This window comes from Ahaetulla prasina, chromosome 1 (genome assembly GCF_028640845.1).
Source record: "Ahaetulla prasina isolate Xishuangbanna chromosome 1, ASM2864084v1, whole genome shotgun sequence".
In the NCBI taxonomy this organism is placed as follows: Eukaryota; Metazoa; Chordata; class Lepidosauria; order Squamata; family Colubridae; genus Ahaetulla; species Ahaetulla prasina.
The window spans coordinates 274,238,879-274,263,460 of NC_080539.1; the positions used below are offsets into that span (position 1 = coordinate 274,238,879).

The 24,582-nt window shown below is 34.5% G+C and overlaps 1 protein-coding gene across 5 annotated transcripts in view; it reads left to right on the top strand.

Annotated features, from left to right (window-relative positions):
- Nucleotides 1–24,582, top strand: part of USP47 (ubiquitin specific peptidase 47) — a 58,308-nt gene that overhangs the window by 1,714 nt on the left and 32,012 nt on the right. For 3 of the 5 annotated variants that reach the window (XM_058160020.1, XM_058160054.1, XM_058160028.1), the window contains exons 2-9: nt 6,549–6,608; nt 10,453–10,656; nt 12,513–12,626; nt 13,322–13,460; nt 14,685–14,781; nt 15,820–15,965; nt 16,601–16,680; nt 18,751–18,900. In XM_058160020.1, the coding sequence (XP_058016003.1) occupies nt 6,549–6,608; nt 10,453–10,656; nt 12,513–12,626; nt 13,322–13,460; nt 14,685–14,781; nt 15,820–15,965; nt 16,601–16,680; nt 18,751–18,900 (990 nt within the window). Of the gene's footprint in view, nt 1–5,146; nt 5,237–6,548; nt 6,609–10,452; nt 10,657–12,512; nt 12,627–13,321; nt 13,461–14,684; nt 14,782–15,819; nt 15,966–16,600; nt 16,681–18,750; nt 18,901–24,582 lie in introns of those variants that run through there. The other 2 variants (XM_058160037.1, XM_058160045.1) reach the window with 2 other exon arrangements.

Below are 24,582 nucleotides of genomic sequence, written 5' to 3' on the forward strand. Positions count from 1 at the left end.
CACTATGCACAGTAAAAAAATACTGTGATTTCTTCTGTTGCCTATAGAATGTATGCTTAGATCACAGGGTTGAAATTAGGCTTAGTGGTTCTCATACTTGTCCCTTGTGATTTGAAAGTTCATTTGAGAAGACAATATTTATTATTATTGTAGGCAACAATGTAAAAACACAGCTGCCAGTTCTTTAACCAGTGTTGGCTTCGAATTTACCTTGAATTCTTCCCAGGAACCTAAGATGTCATAATGTACTGATCTAATATATTTGCAGTTCCAAACAGTATGACCTTTTGTAATTGAATGATGGAAATTTTCTCAATGCACAAGTTTTCTAAGTGCTATCCAAGATTTTTTTATACGGCACTTAGTTGCTGATAATCACTGTAACCACTGCCAATTTATGCCATAATCTTTCAATTTTGATTTTCAGATATTGATACTTAGTGATCTTCTCCAATTCCCTCTCCCCTATTCTACATTGTCTGGTATTATCCACACTTTTTTCTTTTCAACCACAATTAAATCTGACGTGTTAGGCTCTGAGACTTTATCATCTTGTATTTGACATGTAATATTATCATGGGATGGTTATATAGTGTCATTGAGATGCTATGAATTTGGGTAAACTCTGGAAGATAGTGGAGGACAAGGGACCCTGGTATGCTATGATCCATGGAATTGTAAAGAGGTGGACATGACTTAGTGAATAACATTTATTATTAGATTTTTATCTTTTTGATAGACAGTATATTAGATCATCTCAAAGTGACAAACATACCTAAATTCCTTGCCTCCTATTTTCTACACATAACCCTGTGAAGTGTGTTCTAATGAGAGAGAATGATTGATCCAAAGTCACCCAGAAGGCTTCTATACCAAAGGGAGGCCTTGAATGCTCAGCTCCTCCAATTTCTGGCACTGCCGCATGCACAAAGACCAGCTGATTGTCACATGTGCATGCGTGCCAGAAACCCAGAAGAGGAACAGGGAATGCTGCGCGTGCCAGGTGACATGGCTCTGTGTGCCACTTCGGGCATGCGTGCCATAGGTTTGCCATCACGGCTCTAGTTCCTAGGCTAGCATCTTAGCCGCTACATTAAACTGACTCTCAGTTTACTTTCCGTCTCCAACTTTATCATATAGAAAAATAAACAGTCTAGACAAATGTAATTCTCAGGAAAGCTATTTTATCCTGATTTAATCTTTTTTTATTTGTAAACTGCCCAGAGTCACTTAGGTGACATGCGTGGAGTAGAAATTTGATAAATCTTGTTGTTCATAATTTCTGGTTCTCTTAAGCAAATTTCAGATTGGTAGATATGTTAATAAAGAAAATTGTGCAGTTTAAAGTTTTAATCATCTGTAGATATCACTGGTACATCAGACTAAATATGTTACCACTTTAAAAGAAGGTATAAGTTAAGTGTGCAGAACTACTGTCAATACCCTTGCACGGTAGCAGGTGTATACAGAAATATGAAGAAATCTTATGTTGGGTTTTGATACTGAAGCAGCTTACAAGATCTGTGGCAGCTTAATATAAGAAGTGAATTTTACTGTAAAAATAGTGTCATGTTTAATTATTTTGATACCAGAGAAAACTTGGGCGGGGATTTTAATATTTGAGTGGTGACACAGCATATAATCACAATTCATTGCTGTACTGGAATCCTGATTCTAAACTTACTATCATATTCAGTATAATACATCTGTTTTATGGTATTAATGTAAATAACTAACTTCATAAAAAGCACATAAAGTAGCTGTTTCTATAAACAATACTGTCCTGTTATTCTACCCTATCCACCATAATATCGTTATATCTTGTTTATCTTGATGTTGCAGTTTTGTATATTTCTTAAACCCTAGCCAGCATTATTCAGCATTTTTCTTCCTTAAGACTTAATTCAATACATTGGTATTAAATCATTCTTCTCTAACTTTGATTCATTGCAGGTGTATGCACTTCAGTTTCTAGAATTTTCAGCAGTGACCATGCTAGATGGGGACTTCAGAGAATTGAAGTCCAACCATCTGGAAAGTGTCCAACTTGGGCAATGCTGTACTAAATAATAGCAAGGACATTATTTTGGCGGCAGTTTTATTTTTAAAAGTAATCGACAGCTCTGCCTATAAAGTTTAAAATCCTAATAATATGTAATGATTATCTAGACATACATAGATCACAGGTATTTACTGAATGAAAGAGAAAAGAATAATAATTCAGCATTACTTGGTGTCCAAGAAGCAAAGGGAGTGTTTGGCAGTAATTATAGATAACTAGCCTAGGCTGGAATGATTAATGGCAGAGTCTGGCTGTGAGCATTGTGCTTCTAGTTATAAAAGATAGCATTTAGAGAATCAATTTAAACAACATGAGCCATGAGGATTTAAAATGCTTTCCCTTTTTGTGAAAAGGATTCTGGGGAAAACAGGAAATAATTTTCCCAAATCATATATTTTGAAGAAAACAGTTACTTATATCTATAAATAATATAAAGAAATAAATACTTTATAGTGTTACATAATTTTATCTTTCTGGTTTTCTTAATTTGAGTAATCCTGCTTTGAAATTAATCTCATGTTTGTTTATTGAGAAATAACATCTGAATTTATGAATTATAAATTCATAAGTATTTTTTATAAAAAGCATAAATTTATAAAAAGCATTTTTAAATTCAGCAGAGTTTATTTTTCAAGTATGTATGTTTATGAATGCAACCTAGTGTTAAAAGTATTTTTATATATAGGAAAATAGAAAAGTACACTATTCCATATTTGTGTAATGATAATGACAAGAAAAACATGGAGTATGATACCTTACTTTCTCCATTTAATGATTGCTTAAGAAATATGGTAAAAAACTTCATAAAAACCAAGAATGCTTTTATTTGTATTATTCATATGTAATTAATTCCTAAGCATTCATTCAGAGTTCATGTATTAAACTTTGAATGCTTGTTCCACAACATGAATGAAAATAAATTACTGATTTCTTTTTGAAGCTTAACAAATTCTGAGGTATCAGAAGAAATACCACTATATATTAAAAAGGAGAGACCTTTATATAACTAGTATCAATCATATGTTGTAGTGGGGTTTGTATTTGATAGCACCAGGGAAGTGTAGAATTGTTCTGTATACTTTATGCATTTACGCAGTAATGGTGAGATGAGGCTAGTATGAATGTCTGTAAAATAGACCTTGGAGAAGCACATGATTTGTTGTTTCTGTGTGTCCAGTCACAGGAACATTGTCTCTGTGAGTAGGCAATCTTCCTGTATCGGAATCTTCAAGGACAGCTGAAGGGAGGCCATGACATTATGCCAGTGGTTAAATACTTCAGTTTAGTTAAGTATTTCATAGGGGAGTAAAGTATCTGTTGGATTCACTGGCAATAAAGATGGGAACTTGTCTATATAAAATTGGTGCTCTGTGGCTGCTGCGGGCTGTTTAATGAGTGCTTTGAACGGGTCACATTCCAATTATCCCATGCTGAGTAGAACACCTGGGTTATCAGATAAGAGTACACCCACACAATAGCTTCCACTTTCATGAGGTCTATTTCTAGTCTCTGAGAGGCATTATAGATACACACCTTTTTGGCTTGAAGAGCCAGTCTTAGAAATTTGGATTGAACAAGCTCTAATAGTGCAGAGTTGGAGAAAAGGCCATAAAGAAATTATTGAGTTGGTTTGGCTTTGAATAATATGAGTGCCGCAGGTATATATCTTGAGGAATTTAAGGATGGCAGATTAAATGTATTACAGTATCATCTGCATAGAGTAGAACAGAGATGTGTCTTCCAGTTTTCAGGAATGAAAGTTTGTGTTGAGGAGATAGCCTACCATGAAGTTAATAGCACTTAGCAATATCCCTTAGACTTATACACTGCTTCAGAGTGCTTTACAGCTCCCTCTGCAGTTTATAGAGTCGGCATACTACCCTCAACAATCTGGGTCCTCATTTTACTGACCTCAGAAGGATGGAAGGCTGAGTCATTGAGACACAACCGTTAATATAAACATTTAAGTTAATCTAAAAATTGAATAAGACTGTGACCAATATGCAGCTTTGCTTGATGATCAGTTACAATTGCAATGTATTATATAGCATATGTATTAGATATAATAAGCATCTGGCATTGAAGGTTTCCCGAGTATTTCCTATATTTAGTTCAGAATACAAAATCAAAAGCTACTTTAAAGTTTGTAAAGGCAGGATAAAGAGACATATTGCAGGAGGATATTTTTCAAGCAGATGTAGGAATACTAGGCAGTAATAAATGGTGGATTGGCCTTCCCTAAACCTGGCTTGCTCTTCTGTAACTATGTTTTCCTGTCCCAGCCAGTCCTGGAATTTCCATTGTAGATGTCTTGCATAAACTTATGCTGATTGTGTTGTATCGTTCCAATTTTAGTATATGTGCTGCCGAAGCAAGCACTGACTTATGCTGATTGTGTTAGGAGGCTGATCCATTTATAATCAGCGGGATCATGCTTTCATCTTTTAGATAAACCAAGAGAGAGAGAGACAGACAGTGTTTCCCCAAAAATATGACCTATTCAGAAAGTAAGTCCTAGCTTGATTTTTACACATGTGCCCAATATAAGCCTCCCCAAAAAATAAGCCCTAATTAAGATCCTGCCCAGGATTGATCCGGAGCTCTGTTATCTGCTGCAGAGGCCTTCAGGAAAGCCTTGCTGGCCTTGCCAGCCAAAGAAGTTCCTGAAGGCCTCTGACAGCGAAAAGGAGGCCGGAGGCAACACATGCAAGTGAGGTGAATCAGTGGATAACACCACTACCACCACCACCCTGAAAATAAGACATGGTGCCTTTTTTGGTGGCAGAAAAATATAATACAGGGTCTTATTTTGAGGGAAACCCGATAAATAGATAGATTAGATGGATGGATGGGTTGGGGCATAGAACCCCAAGTTTTTTTTTAATGGATTCTGAAATGATTAGATCTTCTTCTAAGACCTTTTGTAGTCTTAGTTAAGAAACAAGATTCTTGATATCTGTTATTGTCACTGGTGCCCATATTGGCAAATGTTCTTAGTTTGACTAGGATGTCTACTTCCAACAGAGATGCCATGTAGAATTCCTGAAAATGTGGCTTTCAGGTCCTGCAGGGGTGATGTGAGAGTCCACCATAGAATGACTATTTCTTTGGAAGCTTGATGTGATATGCCAAAATGAGGATGGGCCATTGGATTTGACTACTTCAATGAGTTGGGTCAGTTATTTTTTATTGCTTCTTTTTTGTTGTATGCCAGAAGTTGCTTGTAGTATCTTTTCTTCTGGAGGAGGTCCGCTGCAATTGTCAACATAATATTGGATAAATAAACCTGTAATGTTAGCAAGAGCTTTTTTGGCATTAACACAGTAATCAAACCATGACTGGAGCTTCAAACCATGACTTTTGCTTCAAGGACATTGACCTAGTCGGTATCACCGAAATCAGGATAGGACCAAAATGAGAGGTTCCCTTTTCTGAGATATGCCCTGTTGGGTTTGGTATGTGACATCACCTGAGACCCCAGATACGGGTGGTGCAGTGGCAGTGCTCATCCAAAATACTTGAGAGACATCCAGGGGCACTATCCAATAGATTACTGGGTGTGAGACCCTATTTATTAGGTTGGGCTCTAGGGTTTAGTTGGGATTATTGCTATTCTCCCAGTTCCTTGCTGTGTGGCAATCTTCCTTTCTGATCTCCTTGACTCCAGGTTAGTGGTGGAGTTCCTCAGATTTATGGTCTTGAGGGGCTTTACCATAGGTGTGGAAGTTCATGGCCATTATGACAGCCATAGGCCTGTAGCAAGTCATCCATGGCCAGTGTATAATAGTGGTCATACATGTCACCTTTTATTTATGTCTGAATAGTAGCAAGGTGTTGAGGATTTGGGGGAGATACTAATTTCTCCTCTATCATAATCAGATCACAGTTCTGAATTTGCAGTTCTCTGGTGTCGCCCACCCCTCCCTACAGGGAGGCTGGAGTTATTGTATTAGTTCATTCCAGACAGCTAGTAGACCTGGTTGGGTTCTAGAGGGAGCTTAAGGTTATTCCAGAAGGTCTGCTGAAGCAGTTGACTTGTTTAGTTCCGTTATGATGGTGGTGACAGATGAATGGCTGCTTCTGTATAGTTCAAAAAGCTATCCAAATTCTTTCAAACATATAGAATACTAGGGTTGATAATACATTTTGGGATTTTCCTGACCCATTTTGGAGGACATACATAAAATATATGAGTATTTTAGGAAGTTTAGTACGTCATATGGGATACCAGTTTCTTCACTTAGACAAATACGTTTTAGTGTATTGATTTTAGTAAATTTTGTATGTCTTTAGCTGTTTAGTTCCATATTATACTCCCATCTACTTTTTTGAAGAATTAAACCATTCTTTTTTATATACATATTAAATATTCATTTGTGTGAGAAAACGAATTTTACATTGACTAAACGTTAGCTTCTTTAAAAGCTGAATTTTTAAATAAATATTTGATAGCATAATCATACTATTTTGTGTTTATATATCTTAGGAGATGCTTTGGAGATGCAGACAGAATATATTTGATGAAATGAAGAAGAAATTTTCACAGGTAGTTAGTTGAAGTGAATGTTTAAAACAGCTCAGTTTTGATAGCATGAAATTAGCACTGTGCACGAGTAAATAAAATGGTTTTCAAATGCATTAGAGTACTAATTTTTACTATATTTCTAAGAGTGGAGGATGATTTGGTATCTTATATGAAACTAAGACTTCATTTTAATATCTACAAAAATCAAAAGCATGGATTTGAAAATTCTAATAAATGATAATTTGCATGACTTCAACTTTGAAACTTATAGTTTGAAAACCTATACTAATGTAAGGTATTCTGGATAATTTAAAAATTGTGCACCTTTTTCAATTAATTTAGCAAAGGTACTGTTCTAATACCGTTTTTGGAATTCTAGTCAAAACAGCTTGCTTTGTTTTTTATATTAAGTTGTATTTCAATTAACTGACAAATGTGAAATATGAAATAGTTGATGAAAGTACCTTGTGTGTTTTATTTCAACTTTTCCCAAAAGTTACAGTACTCACACTTATATTTCAGTCACAAATACTTCTGCTCTTTCTGTTGGATGCGGGACTTTTCTACCAACAGAATAGACATTATATATATTTAAAAGTAAAATAACCGTTCTCTTACTTATCAGCTTTTTCAATTTCTGTGCTATTTTTTTTATGGTTGGAATATTTTAAAGATAGTCTTCATTTAATAATCACAATTGGGAGTAGCAACTCTTTCATTAAGCGAAGTGGTTGCTAAGTGAAATTGCGACTGTGCTTATGATCTCATTTCAACTTTTCTTTGCTTTATAGAGGTTGTAAATGTGAGGAATGGTTATAAAGTTACTTTTTCATCACTATCATAACTGAACAGTCGCTAAACAAAAACTAAATGAGATGCTGTTATTGAAGAGTTGATAGCTTTAATGTGTCATAACATAGTATTTCAAATTAGAAAAAAACAAAGTATGACAATGAACATAATCCTGAAATGTATAGGGTTCTCAGTGGGATACTCTACCTTGAGTGAATGGATACTTGTCCATGCTAGCTCAACCAGAGGAGACATATGAAGATGGATCCAAGAGAGGGTGAATGTCTCTCAAATGGAACATTCTTCAAAGAGGCAGTGGTACACTCCTTAAGAGGCTCCCACCCCATCCAGTCATCTTGAACAACTTCTGCCTGATCTTTCCTTTTTAGAAAAGGTATTAAAGAAAGTGATCTTCTTTCTTCAGAATGACATAGATGCCAAGTACTTAGATCCATTCAAGATTTAGGATATGAGAATGGGTGGAAAATTGGTAGTTTCCTGAGTTGTCAGCATTGGTTAAGGGTTAGAAGAGCTTTTCTGCAGGGTTAAGATGGAATGAGAGATGAAATCATTGGCCATTTCATTGTGATGGGCTTCTAGTTCCACCCCTCCCTTATATTGACCTCTGTATGAAGCTTAGGGAAGAGGTCATCCATTGGCATATGTAAGGTATCAAAATGTAGATTTTCTCCTATATCTCCCTGGATAAAATTCTTGACTGGGTGGTTTAGAGGCTTCAAGGACTAGATGTGAGGAAAAACCTCATTCCAGTGAGATGGAATGGCAGTTGGATGAGAAACTTTCTCATCCCAACACAGTTCACCCATATTGCAAATCAGCTTCTGCAGAGGGAGGGAAATCAGTTTCCATTGCAGCCTAAAGTTTCTCCTCCCCTTCTTCTCATCTTGTAGCTCCTGCTACAATGGCAGGTGGAAGTTGTGGCCAAGAGCTGCACTAATCTTGGAATGAGATGAATTAGGTATGTTCATTTAGGCTCTTGTTATCTGTTGGTTGCATTTTTGCAATTCCTTCTCCATGAACTGCCTTTGAAGACATTTTTAAAACTTCTTGTGGTACAAAATGCATCTACCTGCTTGAAGGTGAGATCCATTACAACCATATTATATTATTGTAGCAACTTTATGGCTGCCACTTTGTTGGCAGGTACAACTCAACATATTGGATATTATCTATAAAACTTTATATGATTTGAATCCTGGGTATTTTTGAGACATTTATCCATATGGAATATGCCTGCCTAATACAGTCAACAGAAAGAGCAAGGTGCATGTCCTCACTCATTGGGAGATAGATGGAGTGGAGACCTCTTAGATAAAGCTCTAATACATTGTTAGTACAATATTATTAATATATAGAGTATATAATCACTTCTTGAATGATTTTTCACTTCCTAAATTGGAAATAATAATTATTGTAATTCCTGACCCCTATAAAATTTTGCGACAAATTTTTACTTCTCTTTTAAAGACTTTAAATTTTTATTCAACTAATTGAAAATAGACTCAGTAATTGGTAAATTGGTTAATTTAGATCAAGATGTATTTTCGAATCATTTTTGTAAATTTGGCCATATTTTTTAAAAAATATGTACCTAATCTATTAACCATCAGTAGCATTACTTCCTTGAATTCATATAAAATATATTTAACAAGGGATACTGATCAGAGCTGTTTTTATTATTTTTCATTATTTTTTTCCTTTTCACTTGGTTGTGGAATAATTAATAATAGCTACAAGAAAGATTCACAAAATTAAAAGTTTAGAAGTAGGGCGAGAAAAATATTTGTTGATTTTATCTCTAGAGCCTATGAGTCTTGGGATATCCAAGCCATCTCAAGCAGTTTTTGGACTAACAAAATATTAAGAGGTAAAGTAAGGCTTGTGAAGTTTTGACTCACAGTCCATAATACTGTCAGTTCTAGATAGGTTGCAGAATCATAAATTCTATTGGCCTATAGAATTTTCAGATAATAATAAAAATAAGCCTATTAATGGACTGTAATTAGATAGCAAGTCTAGCTGTGTTTGGTTGGTTTAAACTGCAGGCCTGGTTTATGTTAAAAGATTTATGATGCTGGTAAGTTTTGATATCACTTAGAGTTGCTTAGACAACAACATGAGCGGCATATAAATTAAATAAATACGACTACCTTGTTCATTTACATTATTTCAGAATGCAGTTACACTAAAAAAGTCAGAATGGTTGTATTTTTAAAACTATTATAAGACATAAATGCAATTGCTAATCTAAATCTAACAAAAATCTAAAAAACTTTCATTGCATTGTTAAAGCAATTAATTTAAATAATTAATTGCTTTAACAAAGCAACAAAACAGTTTTTTAGAGCATGGGCATAGCAATTACAAAATATTTGCCACTGTCACAGCTGCTATGGTTTTGGAACTTATGCAATATCTTTCTTTGAATTAGAAGCTTAATCCAGCATGGTGTTTTAATATAGAATGTCTGTGCTACATTTGAACATGTCATAGTCATGAACTCAGTTTATGCTTGGATTTTCGTGCCAACAGGCATGACTCTGTGCTTTGTTCAGCATTGATTTCTGGCTTGTGTCTTCTTAATATATTTGTATATACTTCCCCTATACTAATGCTGTGTACGGAAAAAGCTGCATAAAAGAATTCATTTACATTTTCTTTTGTATCTAGATATGTTTTTATAGTATAAGCTATGCAGATTCTATGAAATCGTGTCTACGTTTAATAATCATTTAAACAGCTTCATACTGTTTAGTTTTATAGGAATTTAGGTTTTATAGGAATGGTAGTATAAAATTGGTTAACAGATATTCTGATTGAAGCTGTAGAGCTTGGATGATATAGTTTTAACAAGGACAACTAGGGCCAAATAGCTGTATTCAAGGTAACCTGTTGATGTTCTTCTATTTTTGAAAATAGTTCATATTATTTTGTTTAAATTTCTTAAATTACAGTTTTCCATCTGTGTTAAAAACTGAAATTACATAGTTAAGAGAAATTACTTTCTAAAATAGAACATACTTTTTTGATCTATTTGTTCCTTTCATTTCAGATTGAAAATGCTGCTGATGAACTTAGAGTGCTTTGTATAATACAAGATACTACCAATGCTAAGACAGTGAATGAGCGCATCACATTGAATTTGCCAGCTTCCACACCAGTAAAAAAACTATTTGAAGATATAGCCTCCAAAGTGGGCTATGTTAATGGAACATTTGATTTAATTTGGGGAAATGGAGTCAATGTTGCTAATACGGTAAAAACAAATATCTACTTATTTTATGCATTTTAATAGAATACTTTTAAATGGCTGATGTACAATATTTTTGTTCATTTTCATGGTATTTCTCATATTAGCAGTTGTTTTCCCTTAATAATCCTTTTTTTGTTCAAGACTGCTTGCTTTTATTTTCTCTGGTTGGATATGATGGGGAAAAATATTTTAATGCAATCTAATGCAATTATAAAATAATATATAACAAATAACATAACAGATAAAATATTTATCTATTTTCAATTATTTCTTTAATTCATTTTTATTTTCTGACTTACTGTTTTCTGAAGATGAAAACAGCTAACTAAAATTTTTCTGATTATCTTAAAAACATAATGCCTTGCATTAATGTGGGTGTAAACACAACTGAAGTTTAATAATCCTGAAGTAGTTTTGGGTGAAGGAACAAACTGCAGTTTATTGGATTATTTTTTTAAAATCAAGACATTAAAAATAGTTGGTAAACTCTACTGAAAGCATCTAAGTTTTAATATGTTTCTGCTAATTATCATTTTAAATTCATATGTTGCATACCCTGAGTCAGTCTATCTATCTATGGTATAAAGTCTGCAAAATCTTTTATGAACTGAAGAGAATGGGATGGATTATTTATTCATTTATTTTTATCTTTCTGTTTTTAATAGGATCAAATCAATGTTTATATTTAAAACATAAAATAATTAGAAAGCAATGCTCTGACCTGTAGTTTTATTCTTTTACCTTCTAATTGTGGGTCTTAGATATACTGCACTTTTAATACCTGTGAACTTGTATTTTTAATATTTAAGTTCCAGTATTTAGGTCAGTGGTAGTCAACCTGATCCCTACCGCCCACTACCACCCACTAGTGGGCGTTCCAGCGTTCATGGTGGGCGGTAGGGTTTTGTCCGATACTGAACCACTTTCCTTTTTTTTAATTTAATTGACTTTTTAAAAAAAATTCATAGCATTATTTAAAAACATTTTCATTAGATTTTCTTAAAATTCCCCGTGACAATTTAAATTTCTGAAAATATACTATTTGTATCGCCCACGCATAAGTTTAGTTCAAGTTACATAAGTGAAACTAAATGGCGCTATAGTGCGACCGCAAACAAAAGAGCCTCGTCCCAGAATAGCTTCCACATCTCCCACCACCACCCAGCTGTAACAGACAAGCAGAACTGGTAGCCGGCACCCCCCCCCAACCCAATCCACGATGCGCAGGAGGCATCTGCAGACGATGATACACAGTGCATTACTGTGGAACCGTTGGCGGTTAGAAAATTTTACTACTAACAGAGATACAAAAAAGGGCGGTAGGTACAAAAAGGTTGACTACCCCTGGTTTAGGTCATTAGGAGATTTCTTAAATAATCATTGTAAATTAAATGGCAGGCAGGCATATATTGTAATAAATGTTTAAGTTGTTATTTAATTTTGATAATATTGAAAAATATGGATTTTCTTTTTAAGAAAAATATTTTGTTATCTAATTTATGCTCAACATAAAGAAAATGTGTTAATTGACAGTAATATTTCATTGTATTTATATTACTTCTATAGAGTTAAAGGAATACACAGCTATTCTCTTGTGCGCTGTTTAGAAAATCCAAGCAGTGGGTTTAATCTCATCTGATTGGCCAGAGACTGAGTTAAAATTTGCATAAATACGCCTCTTTCCTCCTAGGAGCTCCAGTTTGTTAACTCAGTCAGTCAAGAGAGACTTATTCTTTCTTAGCTCCACTGCTTGGACTTTCTAACTGACTTATTGAGAGAATTTTGATCTATATGCCTGAATTTGGAAAATGTATACTAACAATTCTAATAAACAAACAATTGTACTTTGTTTACTGTAGACACCACTGGATCATTCGAGTGATAAATCTGTTGTTGATGCTGGTTTTGAGCCTGGGAAAAAGAATTTTCTGCATTTGACGGATAAAGATGGAGAACAACCTCAAGTGGTATTGGTAATGACATATTAATTTGCTGATTCTTATCACTTGTTAAGTTTTTTTTCTTTTTGTTCTGAGTGTTGTAATGCTTATCTTTGATTTTCATGGCCATTAAGTAAATCCTTTCTAAGAAACAAAACCAGTCTGGTTCTCAAACACATCGAAGAGCAGACATTTCTAATACAGTTTGGACAGCATAATATGACTTCAGATTGAACTTATTAAATAGAATCTGCTTGTTCTGATCTTGAAACAGAAGTTCCCAGGGTTAGAATGTTTAAGAATTGCAATGTTTCTGCACACTTTGGCTATGTACTGCATTTTAGGCAGAACCTAAAGAGCTAAACCAACAAGGTGCAATTCTGTTGGCACTCTCATGGTAACTGTTTTGGCTTTTGGAATCTTAAGCTTAATCAGTCTATTTAAAAAAATACCAAAATGTTTGATCTCGTGTGTTAGGAGTTCTATAGATAGGAAAAGTAGCATAGGTGCTTCTTGCAATCCTTACTTAGATTCACTCTATACTCAGTTCCCCATCTGCTTCTGTAAATTTCCTTTTTGTGTCTTTGTTTGAAACTACCTGTATTGCCAAGGATGGGATTCCTGTTGTGAAATGTCTTGTGAGAACATGGACTTTCTTTAATAGTCTATTTTTCATTAGTTAATTATAAACTTGAAACATACATTAATAGATGTGTCCAATGTTTTAGGAGGAGTCTGGTGTATCAGATGACCACAATCCTGATAGATTTATAGGTCCTCTACCAAGAGAAGGTTCAGTTGGCTGTTCCAGTGATTATGTCAGTCAGAATTACTCTTATTCATCAATTCTGAGCAAATCGGAAACAGGTATGGAGATGTCTTTTGTCCTTTCCACTGGATATAGCAATATTATACTATCTTAAAACAACTTATAAAACTGTCTTAAAAACAATTTAAGTATAGGAGAACAAGTTGTAAATCCCACTGTTCATGTAAGATTTTGAATGAGGGATAAGGGTTGCAGAACTGGGGTATTATAGTTGCTGTTGAGAATATTGCAGATGTGTAAGGAGAAGTGACAGAACCACAATGGATGTGGTTTATTTTTTTTTCTCCTACAGATTGTTACAGGTAATCTTTGATTTAATGACCATTTAAAGTTATGACAGGCTTTTAAAAAGTTAATAACTCGCTCTAGTAGTTGCATCTGCCACTGCATCTTCACCACCCCGCAATCACGTGATTGTATTTTTGGTGCTTGACAACCAGCTTGCATTTACAGCTGATTGCAGTGCTTCATAGTCATGTGACCATGATTTGCAGTTTGCCAGTTTCCAGCAATTTTAGCTGATTGGATTTGCTTAACAACCTTGTGATTGCTTTGCAATCTAAAAATCCAATCCTTGTTGTAACTGCTAGGTTTTTTTTTTATTATTAAACCAAAAAACCCCTCTTTGTCATAGGTAAAGCTTTCATTTTGTTCCATTTAATGAAATGCAGGTGTTTATTTCTGGTAAGAACAATTGAGCACAAAATTATTTTTCAATATTTAAGTAATAGGGTAATAGTTCTTACTTAGAAGAAATCAATTTTCATATTCCCCTACGCAGTTCATTTTTACTGTTGTGAATCTAATAATTAGATTCTAATAACTAGTACTCTAAAAATGCAATCATATTAGAAGGAAATGAAATTTGCTAGTATCTAGTATTTTTTCTAAGTTGTTTGCCGGGCAAATAAAGATAAATAATTAATTAGCATTGAAGTAATAGTCACACTGTGCTAAATTACAAGGTATTTAATATGTTATTCTAACCCAGTATTGTAGTTTATTCAGAAGTCCTGTTTAAGTCATGTTTTTGCTATTGGTATATGTTTCAGAATTCTGAAGAAATGTGTTTTTTGAATATCCAATTAAGCTTTAAAGTACTGTTTTTCTGAGTAGAGATTATTAGCAAAATTTCTGATTTTGAAAAATTGAAATAGAAATAATAATAAATATGCTCAATAATGTAATATTAATTCCTCTTAAATCTTAGTCTTATTCTTTTTTAAGATGAACATTATTACTAATATTATACTGTTTTTTAGGATATGTGGGTCTAGTAAATCAGGCAATGACCTGTTATTTGAACAGTCTTCTACAAACTCTTTATATGACTCCTGAATTTAGAAATGCATTATATAGGTAAGTAGATGGATTTCATTAATTTTGTTATTGCCTTACTTGGGTTATGAAAGTCTTACTAAACACCTGAGAGACCGCTGCAATTAACAAATTATTTCACCTATTTACATAGTCGTTTGCAATCTATTCAGTGTTCTAACCTTGACTATTGTTGTTGAGAATAGATGTACTTCTGGACTTAATCAATCCTCTTTAAAGCAGAATATGACATATCATCATTAATTTTCAAGGCAAGGATTTCCTGGAACATACTTGTAAAACTATTTGATATCTCATTAGTTGTATGACAGATGCAGTGATAAGGAGACTTCCTCTGCAGTCTTTTTCCTCCTTAAGCTTAAATGTGGATTCATGTAGAATTTAGAATTGCAGAGAAATATTAAAAATGATTCATAACAAATAATTATAAAAACTAAAATGTTGGTTGTTATAAAAGGATTTTAAAGGACTATCTATAGTCCTATTGTAAATATTTCCTCTATTTTTTAGTACAATTAAAATTGGGGTAGTTACTTACCTGTTATCCACTATATGGTTGTGTAGTTATATTTTGGAATATAGTATGGAGGTATGTCTATGGAGATTCTTGGTCATCCAGGTCATGGCTGTCCTAAAGGTGCTTTTTCAAAAGGCAACTGCATTTTGTTTTTCCAAAGTTGTCTTTTGAAAAAGCACCTTTGGGAATGTAGGATAGTGTTAACTTTTGCAAGAATATCTGTAAGAGTTCAGTATGATTTGATGAATGATGACATGTCATAGTATTTATAACAGAATATGTTCTGATTATGCAATAATTGAATATTCAAGCACAGGAGTTATCTCTTCTAAAAAGTTTCAATATCAGGCTGTAAAGATCATATATCTAGCCTTTTTTTTCCAAATTGTATCTTGAAGAAATATTTCCATAACAACTTTCCTTTCAGATAATCACTTTTTAGTAGAAATGAATGTTAGGAACGTTTCATTTTCAACAGGGTGCACTAAAATAATTAATTTGTCTGTTGGTACTAATGCTCATTTGTTTGTTTTTTTCAATAGATGGGAATTTGAAGACTCTGAAGAAGATCCAGTGACAAGCATCCCTTACCAACTTCAAAGATTGTTTGTTTTATTGCAGACCAGCAAAAAGAGAGCAATTGAAACTACAGATGTTACACGAAGCTTTGGATGGGATAGTAGTGAGGGTAATGATAACCAAATATTTGGTTAAATTATAATTATATTAGGACATGTATTGATTGACATTGTCGGTGTCCTGATTATCAGTCATGTACTTGGTCAAAATATGCATGACTCCTATTTGGTCACATATTGAACAATCCCTTAGCATTCCTGTATAACTGAGAAAGAAAAAGCCACAGATATGATATGCTGTCATATCTCAAATATCTCTGATTAATAGCATTCAAAAAGGATATCAGTAGCTTAAAATTGGCTTTTGCATTTTACATAGCTGTTGAGAATTGACCAATTTAATAAAGTTTAATAACCTATTCTTAATACAAACCATTAGCCAAAATTCTCAGCTCATAGTAACAAAATAATAAAAATATAGGAAGACAATTTACAGTTTAATATTAGAAAAAATTACTTGATAGTAAGAACTGTCCAAGAACAGACCAATTTGTCTGTCAAGATGGTGGACTTTTATTTTCTCCAAGCAGGTTGGAAGACATTTCTTTGAAGATGGTTTAATATGGTCTAAAACTAGCAGTAAAATAAATTTAGTGCAATGTGCTTTTGTAACTGGGCCAACGAATTGCTATGATGGGATGTGTGCCTGTATTAATTAAATAAGATTACTTTTGTTTTACAATAGCATGGCAGCAGCATGATGTGCAGGAACTCTGTAGAGTCATGTTTGATGCTTTGGAACAAAAATGGAAACAAACAGAGCAGGTATAATATTTTTGGGGTTATTCTTGTGGTAATGAGATAACAAGAAATAACAAATAATTAGAATAAAACCATATTAATAAAACAGTACTATACTTATCCTAGATTTAAAGGCTAGTTTTAAACACTGGGATGAAATGGAAAAATTGGGCATTGTTTACCCTGAACAGTTGAAATTTGAGGAATTCATTCTGTATACATCTTACATGAAGTGTCATTATTTTACAATATAATACTCTGTGAGGCATCTTTAAGTGGATTGTAGTCAAGGGAAAGCAAGAGTTAAGTGATCCTTCTGGAATTTGTATCTTACTTCCTTTCTTCAAGTTGGAGTCTCCTGGTAAAATCCCCTTTATTCAGGAGCCATCCTAATTCTTTTCAGCTTATCTTTTTTTGCCCCTACAACCTCTGAAATTAAGTCTATCTTGTAAAAAATACATAAAAAGAACTTTGTTATTCCTTTTTGCTTGTTTTTGCCAAAAGCTGCAACTTGCTGCTTCCAGACTTGTTTCTGTGAGTCTCATAGTACTTCTGTATATACATGCCTAAAGTAACCAGAGACGACCCCCAATTGTTACCACTACCATCAGTTTTCAGAAAGAGCAGTCTCAAAACTCTAATGTAAAAGCAAACATTGTTTCTAGAGGAAACAGTTGATAACATAACTCAAATTGAGCACTAATAGGCAATTCAATTCAGTTGTGATATTGCTCACAGAAAACTGGTGGTCTAGGCCAGTGATAACTAACATTTTCTGGACTAAGTGCCCAAAGCGCATGCCTGTGTGCGCAGACCCCCAAAATGCAATGCACATGTGGTCCCACGCATGCACATGTGGCCCCTGGATGTGCAGCAGAGACCTGAAAACCAGCTGGCCGGCGAGAGGCGCGCATACATGCACAGTGGAACTGAGCTGGGGTGACAGCTTGTGTGCCTACAGAGAGGGCACTGTGTGCCACCTCTGGCACACATGCCATAGGTTCGCCATCACTGGTCTAGGCTATTCAGCACTGTCTCCATCATGTTGTGCTTCAAATAAATGATTTCCATTTAACATATTTACACTTCTACAGATGCAAAATAGTGCCATAGCTGTTGTCCAAAGGAGATCTTACAATATCTCCTGCAATATCTTCTACCTCATCTTAATCATAAGATAGACCCCTAGCACAAAGAGGTCTCTGTTCTTTATTTAAAGGTGTCTGAACCAGTCAGTAGACTAATATTTAGCAACTATACAGAGATTTCTTTAAAAGCTGTAATTTGTGAGTCCTTTATATTCATGAAATCTGTATATGGGTAGTCCTTTACTTATAACCATTTGTTTAGCTATCATTCAAAGTTAAAACAGTACTAAAAAAAGTGACTGGAGATGGACCTAGATTCCTTGTGGCAATTCAGCATTGAATCTGTATCACATGACTCCTGTTTTTCACATTCTTGTATATATCCATTACACCAGTCTTTACTAATTGTCCACTGGTTCTTGTCCAATTCAAGAATGTACCAAATAACATTTTGAAATGTATATATTTGGTTAAATATATCTGCATATATTTCAAGAAAAAGAACATTAAAATCATTTTATATATGAATATGGCTGTAAAAAAAGAGTTAAAATGTGAAAACGATATGCTTTTATAAATATGTGTGAAATTGATATGGACTTTCAGTAGAATTAGGCATATATTTTTAATTGGAATAAAAATAAACAGAATTCTCATTAAACTTGATTAAGAAAAATTGGATAAATATCTGCCATGAATTTATGTTCAATTCTATTTTCACTTTAAAAAGTAGCTGAAAATAGGCTGAGATAATGAATAGCCAGAGAAATAGCAATGAATTTTAAATATATTCTATATTTCTTTTTAGTTTAAAGAATGCTATTAATAAGTTTAAGGATTTATGGCAGAATTTAGAATACATATCCTGAACTACTATTATAAAGTATTCTTTTGCAGTTTAGAATATGTAAGCCAGCTAGATTTAAATTCTTCAGGAAATAATGCTTCATAAAGGTAAACAAAATTGGTTTTGGAATATTGAATTTTTTTTCCCCCTCAAATGCAGGCTGATCTCATAAATCAGCTCTACCAAGGCAAGCTGAAGGACTATGTAAGATGCCTGGAATGTGGCTATGAGAGCTGGAGAATTGATACTTACCTGGATATTCCATTGGTTATTCGACCTTATGGCGCCAATCAGGCCTTTGCTAGTGTGGTGTGTATGTTAACATGAATGCTACTGCGTCTTTCTATGTAATAATGCCACAGTACTGTTACTTCTTTAAAGGTAAGCATCATCCTGGAAACTCCATCTTGGGTTGTCTGTCTTTGTGCAGTAGACCAGCTAGCAAGCTTTAGAAGACCCTTCAATAAGTCCTACTAGTGCATGTTTGAGAAAAGGAAAAGCAGTCAATTAACATGTGAAATCTTAACATTGCAAATGCAATAAAACAACACATGTTCTGCCTTTCTTGTAGAAAAACGTACTTTTGAAATGTAATATGGGCTTTATGTGAATTAATTATTCTGAAACTGTTGGTAAATATTGCAGCAAATAGGAAAGGAATTCCTATTTGATGTAATATTTATCAATAGTTTCAGAATAATTAATTCCAATAATGAATGGAATTAATAATTAATTCAAATTCCCAAACAGGAAAGGAATTCCTATTTGGAATTCCAGATAGGCTTTTGGTTGGACTGGGGAAGGAGAATTTTAAGTTGACAGTATTAAGACGCCTCTGGAATTTCCTTAAAGCCCCAATAAACTATTGTGCATGCAGTTTGAGACCAACTTCTGTGGTACTTGTATCTCTCTGACTGGACCCACATTGCCAAATCAGTAATTGAGCCCTATCTAGTTCCCTCCAACCTCTCGTACTAGCTATCTAGTTTTATTTAGGATGCTTAGAGTGGGATAACCAGTGATTATCTGTTTATAAAGGAGACTCTGATTACATTGACTAAGTGAGACAGGAAGGATTACTTCGAATTGAAAATAGATATGCTGATCATTCCAGTTTTCCTAACTACCTTCAATTATGGCACTATGCAAGCAACAAAGGGTGGATTTTTTTAAAAAAGTCATGAATCAAATCTGATTCCTGTTGAAAACATGGGCAGATTCATATAGTTTTCTGTCAATATTTTCAGAAGTTTGCCACTCCAAGAGAGCTGGCAGGATTCCCTATCTGCTTTTCTGAACTGTAATTTTTTAAATGATATTCCTAAATTGATGTTTTTTGCAGTATATAACTTAAATTTATTTGATTTTTTCTTTTACCAATAGAGTTTGTGTGGTTCAGGTTTTAAAACAAGGTTGTATAGGCAGTTTTAAAAAGAAATGAATTATTATTTAAAATGATTACACTGATTTAAGTGATGTAGCCTATTGAACAAATAAACCCAGAATTTCTTTGGTTGTCTGGTCTTCCAGTTGCATTTAAAAAAGAAACAAACCCAAGAATGTATATTTTATAATCTCAGTTAAGATACAAGATAGATATATACAGATATGGATGCCTAATAACATGTTGTAGTAGGTTTGTGTTGCCCAGACTTTTTCCACAAGAATTTCAATCCAAGCAAATGCTAACTTCTTGCCAAATTAGGCTTCTGCTCCTAGCCCACTTTTGTTCATCTTGAACATTTAGACAGAGTTAGAGGTATTTTAAAATAAAGTTGCTATTTTAAAGAGATTGTTAGGCCTAGCAAAAAAACTATGTAAAACACTCCAGCCAAAGTTCAGTTCTTTATTTGCACATATTATTTGGAAAGAATCTAACCTAAACTACTCTACCCTAATGGATATGCCCTGTGGAAGAGTCACATAGGCACATTCCATGCCAGACCACCGAGAGAAAGCAAACTGATAAGCTAGACAAGAAGTTGAAAAAATATCCTTGAAGAAGACAAAGGCAATCATTTCTGTACTGTTGCCAAGGAAATGACACTGACATAATAACACCAGAAGCCAAGGTCATCTTGAAATAATCTTTACTAGCTAATCAGTTGCTAGATAGCCAGAGGAGTATGATAATCTTTCTGATTTTAAATGAACAGTTTTTAGAAACCTTTATGCTTTGTTAAGTTTAATATGCTATGCAACTTAGCAGAATTGCAAATAGTACATTTTTATGTATATAACATCACTATAAAATGTTTCTTATAAATAGAATATTTAGGGCCTTCATATTCTGATTTGTTTCTTGTTTTTAAATGGAAAATACTCTTGGATAATGGGAGCTAGTTGGATAAAATGCTGTGTCTGTGTTGTCTTTCTAACAGGTAAAATATTAAGGGCTGGTACCTAGACAAAGAAGCAGTTTTGTATATAAATAACATATGATTCTCCCCCCCTCCCCCATATATTCTAACTAAGGAAAAATTGCCTGATATCAAATGACTTTCAGATGGTCATCGACTTATGACCATTTGAAGTTTTTGTGGTGCTGAATGAAAGACCTTAAAATAGGTCCCTGAAGTTATGGCCACTGCAGCAGCTCTGCATGAGATCAAAATTTGGGCGCTTGGCAGTTACAGTCATAGATCTATCTTCTTCCTACCTTTTCCTTCCGTATAGTCCGCAGCCCCTACTGTCCTAGCCAGCCTTCACCATCTTCTTGCTGCTTCTGCTGACCAAACATGTCTGACTTGGCACTTTCTAAGGCAACTGCTGTTACCTCATGAGACCTGGAGAAGATAGCCTCAAGTGGTCAACAGTTGCCTCACGAATGGCCTTGTCAGAATCGAGAGCAAGAAGATGGATGAGATCAGCTGGGGCTTTTCTACTTGCTACCCCACAAGATGGAGTAGGGTAGCCAGAGGAACAGAGATGGGGAGATAGGCAGGTGGCAGGATTTGAAAAGGAGGCACTTACCAAGGCTCAGGACTGGGAGGAACCAAGCCCAGAATAGCTTAGATTGGGGTGGGTACTCACTTAATGACCACAGTTAACAATGGCAGCCAGAAGTAGTGGAATTTCCATTACTAAGCAGTGTGGTCACATGACATCGCACTTTGTGACAGTTAGCAACAGAAATTCCACTCCCAATTGTGGTTATAAATTGAGGAGTACCTGTATTATTCTTGTTTAGTTTGGACAGTATTGTCTATTTTCCTTACGATTATCCAAACATGAGACTCAATATTATGTGCTGTTTTACCTACTGTGTTAATAATCTATTCATCTGAAATACTAGATTTTTCCTACATTAGATTGCAAAGCTGATCCTCTAGAAAAATATTGTAGTTGTAGTTTTCAGAATTTTGGAACTATGGAGGATACTTTCTTTTGGAGAAAAGAAAAGTCACCTGTTTCTAAATGGAATTCTCTGAAGGTAGTATCCTCCATTGATCCCCCATTAAAAAGGATAAATAAGAATTTGACTCAGAACAAAATAATCATAATGGGATCAACACATGCGCTAATAGGGCTTGTAGAAGGGAATGTAAAGTTCTTTTGATCTTGCTAGTGTTTTTCTGAGGGGACTTGTCACAGACGACACTATCCAAAATAGAGGATCTATGGAGGATATTACCTTGAAAGAATTCTAGTTAGAGGTAAGTGATTTTATATTTTTTTTAAATATAATGAATGTTACTAATCTTTGTTGCCCTTTCCCAAAAGTCAATCTGGTCATTGTTTCTAATTGTCACTGCAAATATTTACAATTTCTAGTAGTATTTTAAAAGAATTTTTTAATAATTAACTTTATTTAGGTATATTTAGCTGTTTCCTGCTGACTCTTCAAAATAGATCTTGAGGGGTTTTTTAACTATGATCTCCAAGCGCCCATGTACCCATAAAATGGAATATTTTGATACTTGTTTTTAAGACTGCTGACAAGATAACAAAACAAAACAAAAAATCTTTGTTTTGCTCTTTGCAGACTCTACATTGCTGCTTTGTAAAAAAATGTAAACAATGACATAAACGACAAAACTCATCCTTTCCCCCTGAGACCATTAGAAACCACACTTGAATCATTTTGGAGTTTTACACAAAATTCCAAATATGATGTCTGAAAATTTATTTTATTTATTTATTTATTATTCATATTTGTATACCGCCCTATCTCCCGAAGGACTCAGGGCGGTTCACAGGCATATAAAACACTTATATACAAATTAAAATAAACATTAAAAAACTTATTCTAATGCCCAATTATTAAAAATAGAAATATAAATATTAAAACCAATTTAAAACCCCTATAAATTTAAAATCTAAGCCAGTCCTGCACAGATGAATAAATGTGTCTTGAGCTTGCGACGGAAGGTACGGAGGTCCGGAAGTTGACGGAGTCCTGGGGGGAGTTCGTTCCAGAGGGTGGGAGCCCCCACAGAGAAGGCCCTTCCCCTGGGCGTCGCCAGACGACACTGCCTAGCTGACGGCACCCTGAGGAGTCCCTCTCTGTGAGAGCGCACGGGTCGGTGAGAGGTATCCGGTAGCAGTAGGCGGTCCCGTAAATAACCCGGCCCTATGCCATGGAGCGCTTTGAAGGTGGTTACTAAAACCCTGAAGCGCACCCGGAAGGCCACAGGTAGCCAGTGCAGCCTGCACAGGATTGGTGTCATACGGGAGCCACGAGGGGCTCCCTCTATAACCCGCGCAGCCGCATTCTGAACTAACTGCAGCCTCCGGATGCCCTTCAAGGGGAGCCCCATGTAGAGAGCATTGCAGTAATCCAGGCGAGACGTAAATTCTGCTATGTGAAATGCCAATGAAAACAGCTCAAGGAAGAACTTACATTACCATAATTTTTCTTTTAGTTCTAGGTTGTTTGAAAATGTTCAACAAAGTTGAATATGGGGGGGAAAAATTAAACCCCACACAGATGCAAGCTCAAGCCTCATGTTTTCCCCATGACAGACTGCAAATGTATTAAACATATGAGAAGTTGCAAATAATATTTTAAAAATATAGCCTAAGCCATCTTAATGAGCCAGAACCCTTATGAAAATATATCTGGCAGTCATTCAGCAGCTGATTGTTATTTTTGGTAAGAGCCGAAGTGGCGCAGTAGTTAGAGTGCAGCATGCAGGCTACTTCAGCTGACTGCTAGCGGTAGTTCAGCAGGTCAAATCTCACAGGCTCAAAGTTGACTCAGCCTTCCAGCTTTCCGAGGTTGGTAAAATGAGGACCCAGATTCAATACGCTGACTCTATAAACCACTTAGAGTGAGCTGTAAAAGCACTATGAAGCTAAGTCTAAGTGCTATTGTGCTAATACAAGTCTGAGTGCTATTGCTTTTGCTATTTTTGCAATACCTTAGCTGCAGAAGAAATACAGTAGACCTTTTCTATTTTAAAATAGTAGCTCTGCTGCATTAAATATTCTTGTCTAAATATTTAATTTGAATATTTTATCCTTGAACTTGAAAAAAGAATCTTCCAAAAGTTTATAAAGTTAACTTGCTCTAGTTTGCTTTAATCCTAAATGTACATTTAATCCTAAATGTAGGATTGAAATAGAACTATTTGTCATTTGCATTTAAATGTCATCTTAGAAAAGATCAGTTCCTTTATTTAATATTTAATAATATTTAATTATTCTGATCAATAGAAGTTTGAAGTGCCCTTTTTAGACCAGTAGAAACCATAAAAAATAAGCTTCAAAGAAAAGTATTGTTTAGGAGAGTAAAAGTCCACACAAGTCTTTTAATCATGTTGATGATAATCAAGTTAAACCAGCCAAGGTATATCATCACTGTAGTGCTTCTTGTTTTCATGTTACATAAAATAATCAGCCCAAATAGTTACATTTTACACACAAATAATTAATCAGCTTCAGAATAAACAACAGGAGTTATTGATCTATGATACAATAAGTTTAGCCATGTATACATATTTAATTTGACAGGTTCTAAACAATCTGATTGCTTGCCTAAACATTTAC